Source organism: Penaeus chinensis, chromosome 21, assembly GCF_019202785.1.
Source record: "Penaeus chinensis breed Huanghai No. 1 chromosome 21, ASM1920278v2, whole genome shotgun sequence".
In the NCBI taxonomy this organism is placed as follows: Eukaryota; Metazoa; Arthropoda; class Malacostraca; order Decapoda; family Penaeidae; genus Penaeus; species Penaeus chinensis.
Window position 1 is genome coordinate 14,486,209 of NC_061839.1, and position 5,000 is coordinate 14,491,208.

Below are 5,000 nucleotides of genomic sequence, written 5' to 3' on the forward strand. Positions count from 1 at the left end.
AAATGAACAGAGAGAGAGAGTAATACCTTTCCACAAAATGGTTATAATGTTATAATAACGATAACGGACTTAAAAGAGATTATGAACAAAGAGTAATAGGAAAAAAAAACAAAAAAAAACAAAAAACATTGAACAGGGACTACAAGCGTAATGGAGAAGCTATTCGTTCAATTCTGCTTCAGGAGAATGATCAGTAAATGTTTATTCCAATGGATTTCTTTCACACACGGACTCACCTGTTGTGTGGCGCACTCAGGGAGGTTGAACAAGTGCTGGTTATGGGGGTAGAAGTGGTAGTGCAGGTCCTCCTTGCCTTCCTGAAACGGAAGAAAAAATACAAATGAGATAATAAACTCGTTTTAAGATATTGTAGAAACAGTTGATAAGAGAGAGAAATACACGCACACACATAATACATGTGTGCGTGCATATGTATATATATATATATATATATATATATATATATATATATATATATGTGTGTGTGTGTGTGTGTGTGTGTGTGTGTGTGTGTGTGTGTGTGTGAATGGTTGACTAAAAGCACTACAGGATAAAACAACGAGGCCAAGTAACGGCAACTGTCAACTGGGTCAGGGTAAGTAGTGTGTAGAGCAGGTAATGGGGTGACAGAGAGAGGGAGGAGGAAGGGACAAACACCAGTGGAAGAGAGATGACAGGGAAAGAAGGGGGGGGGGGGGATAGAAAGGGTGAAGCAGCGTCGATGATGAAGGTAATTTAGGGTTTCCGGCGTGGAAGGTGGAAGGCTTACTTCCTGCTAGGCTGGGAGGAGGAAGGTTTGGGATTGGAGTGACCTACGTACTGCGTCTGAGAAGGGAAGGGAAAGCGTTCGCGGGCGTGCTGGGTCGCTTACGAGTAAAAAAAAAAAGAAGTTGACTTGAAGAGTTGTTGGTAGCATTTCTATTTAAATCGTACGTAATTCCAGCTCACACAGTACTAAGGTCGTCTAGATTATTGCTTTGTCTAGACACTGTATTCTAGACATTTTTCCTGCTCTTCAGAATCAAATAGAGATTACTGGAACAGTTAAACAGCACTGTTATCTGTTTACCCTTCATTTTTTTCCCATAAGGCTCCCGTTAAGCGCAACAACTCTTAAGCACAGACGTGTCATTTGTCAGTCTAGAGATCACGCATCGCAAGGCATGAGTGTGTACTTCTGAAACTCATAAAAAAGGATACTAATGTTCGTGTAGATATGCAAACAGGTAGGCCATCGGTCAGAGATCCAGATAGCGGTCTTATCCAAACACGTGAGAAGGCAATCCCTCGGGTTTGATATCACATTCGAGACCAAACTCCTTCCACGGGCCCTCACCTCTCCCCCTCCGCCTCTCCCTCCCTCCCCCTCCGCCTCTCCCTCCCTTCCCCCTCCGCCTCTCCCTCCCCCCCCCCCCCTCCCGATCAGCATAGGGTTCCCGAGGGCGAGCGCAGAACGAGCGGGGCAGCACCCGAGGGCAGAGGCGAACCACAAGGCGAGTGCTGAGAACCGTACATTTGTCTGCTGGCGCCCCGGGACGTCCGCGAGCGCTGGCTGTGGGCGCCGTTGCTCCTCCCGCTCCTCCGGGTGCTACTGCGGCACGTCCTGGGGTGACGGTATTCACTGAGAGTTTGATGGTGAGCTTTATATATATATATATATATATATATATATATATATATATATATATTTATTTATATGTATGTATGTAGCTATATGTATGTGTATATATATATATGTAAGTATATGTATATGTGTGTGTGTGTGTGTGTGTGTACACACACACACACACACACACACACACACACACACACACACACACACACACACACACACACACACACACACACACTCACACTCATATACACTCCCCTCCCACACACACACACACTCACACACACACACACACACACACATATATATACATATATATATAAACATATATAAGTATATATGTATGTTTATATATGTATATAATTTTATATGAAGGGAAGAATGCATACATTGTACAGTTGTATATATCCACATGTATGGGCTTGCGATTTTGTTCTGACAAAGTGTTGTAATACGACTCAGGCAACAAGTAATGCCTGAGTCGGAATAAAGACTTTGCTCCATTTACAGATCCACAGATATGAATATATCTTCTAACAGAACATTCTAGCTTGAAAGATTACAGAATTCCGTGAAATATCATCAGACATTTGCCCACATTCTCCTGGTAAGTCAGAACATTCTAGCTTGAAAGACTACAGAATTCCGTGAAATATTATCAGACATTTGCCCACATTCTCCTGGTAAGTCAGCTCAAAATTTCTCGAGCAAGACGATCCTTCCCTAGCGGCAACGGAGCGCGCCGTTGTTGCTCAGGAAAATAAGCTGCATCTCAGGGCAACAGCTGTGATGGAGGAGGCTAACGTGGGGGGGGGGGAGGGAGGGAGGGGGGAAAAAGGATGGGAAGGGAGGGAGAGAGGGAGGGGGGGGAAAGGATGGGGAGGGAGGGAGGGAGGGAGGGGGGGAAAGGATGGGGAGGGAGGGGGGGAGGGAGGGGGGAAGAAGGATGGGGAGGGAGGGAGGGGGGAAGAAGGATGGGGAGGGAGAAAGAAGTATGGCGTTGGGAAAGGAGAGGAAGGGAGGGAGGGGGGGAAGAAGATAGAAATGGGAAGGGGGGGAGAGAGGGAGGAAGAGGGATTGCGAAGGGAGAGGAAGGGAAGAAGGGAGGAGGAAGGGGGAGGGAGGGAAAGGAGGAAGTAATTCGAGGGAAGGAAACGAAGATTACATCATTGCCTCCAAGCCTACGTCACGCCTGACCTTCTTTGTGGGTACTTTTCTATTTATTTTCGTGTGCTCGTGAATGTTTGAGGATCTACCTATGGGTTTTGGCGAACAAAGGCGCATAAGATGGAAAATATGCCAAGTAAGTAAGATATTTCTTATCGTAACTTAATATAATGATCAAAGTTTTGCATGAAAGAAAAAAAATTCCTTTAAAAAATAATCAAAAAGAGCTAATGAAATAATTTTTCTTTCGTATGCTGTTGTTTTTTTTCATAGGGAAAGGTAAGAGAGACTGATACCCTAAATTTCTGCTCACTTATCAAATGAAGTTCAAAACAGTTTGTATAACAAGTTACTACAACTTCTCATCTTAACACCCTTCTAACCCACACCTACGGACTCTATGCAGTGAAGGACACATCAAGCAGGAATAACACACGTCCAGTTATACTTCAGATCTTCACCGATAGATTGCGTTGATTCTAAGGTTTATCATGCGAATTTCCAGATCTTCACGGATAGATGGCGTTGATTCTAAGGTTTAACATGCGAATTTCCAGGTATGTAAAAGACATGATGAAAATTATAAGGAAAACCTCGAAGGGAAGGATGAAGAGGAAATGAAAGGTTACGAAAAGAAATAGAGAAAGAACGAAAGGAATAAGGCTGACCGGGAAAAAGAAAGTAGGAAGAAGTAGACGCGAAAGTTAGGAAAGGAGAGGAGATTTTGGCGCCGCCGTTGGAACCGTGCGCAGGCGTGGGAACGGACTGCGTTTCCTTCGCGACTTATCTGGAGGTCCGAGCGTCGACCTAACTGTGGAGCTGAACGTGGTCACGCTTCTGGCGGGGAAACTGGACGAAGAACAAAGTGGACAGATCCTGTTAAGATCCTATTAAGCTCTGGTTTCTTTTGGCCATCTCGTACTGTGAGGACGTTCGGAGTACCTTGTTATAACGATACATTTTAAAAAGTAGAAAATCCGCTTCACTCAAACAAAGATAGGAAACGTATTTTTTAAATTAATGTGTATATATACGTGTATATATGTATATATGTGTATATATACATATTATATATATACATATCAGTATATATACAAATAAATTGTGTATATACATAGACATACACACTCGAGTGTGTGTGTGTGTGTGTGTGTGTGTGTGTGTGTGTGTGTGTGTGTGTGTGTGTGTGTGTGTGTGTGTGTGTGTGTGTGTGTACACATATATATCTATACGAGTGTGTGTGTGTATGTGTGTGTATGTATGTATGTATATATATTTATATTTATGTATATATACATATATATCTATACGAGTGTGTGTGTGTATGTGTGTGTATGTATGTATGTATGTATGTATATATATTTATATTTATATATATACATATATATATCTATACGAGTGTGTGTGTGTATATAAGCGTATGTGTATATGTGTATGTATATGTATATGTGTGTATATATGTGTATGTGTGTGTATATATATATATATATATATATATATATATATATATATATATATATATACACATACAGAGAGAGAGAGAATCTGTCCGCACGGGAGCCACGCGAACAGCATGAAACCGAGATAGCAACAAAGGCATCAAATGAACGACAATAGACCCTGTCGTGGTCTCTCGTCGCAACCAAAGAAAAACTTTCAAAAGTAAGTAAAATATTTTGTTCGCACATTTCAGAATACGCACACAGAAAACGGAGAAAATTACTTTCCGATCAGAAAACGTTGGCTACTGAGCTTATTACGATCAATTTTTTCCCCGATTTATGATGTCTTTCCTTAGCCAATTTTACTTTCGCCGTTATGTAAACGTCTTTCTTTTGTTTTTTGTTTTTTTGTTTTACATTTAGATATAGAGATATTTGGCATTCTGTTATGTTCACGCAGAACAAAGTGGGAGAAATGAGAAGGAAAAAGAGGAAAACAAGTAATGACAGACAGACAGACACAGAGCTCGAGGTGAATCGCAGTAACAGACACCGCGGGGTTAATAGCTACTACCCCCTACCTCACCCCTCTCAGTCGCACCCCCCTTCACCCCCACTTACTTATTATAATGTTCACTCTTGTCTACACTTTTTATGCATATTAGTATCAGTCATTAGTATCACATTTATAACCCTAAATCACTATTTTCTCTATTAAGAAAGGAAGGCTAATGTTCGAACGGAAAGTGAAGACACATTTAAGACATTATTCACTTTAG

General features: G+C 41.7%; 1 protein-coding gene across 1 annotated transcript in view; it reads right to left on the bottom strand.

Annotated features, from left to right (window-relative positions):
* LOC125036574 overlaps positions 1-5,000 on the bottom strand; it is a 62,368-nt gene that overhangs the window by 7,656 nt on the left and 49,712 nt on the right. Inside the window, exon 2 of the mRNA XM_047629286.1 lies at positions 237-317. Within this exon, the coding sequence (XP_047485242.1) occupies positions 237-317 (81 nt within the window). The remainder of the gene's footprint in view (positions 1-236; positions 318-5,000) is intronic.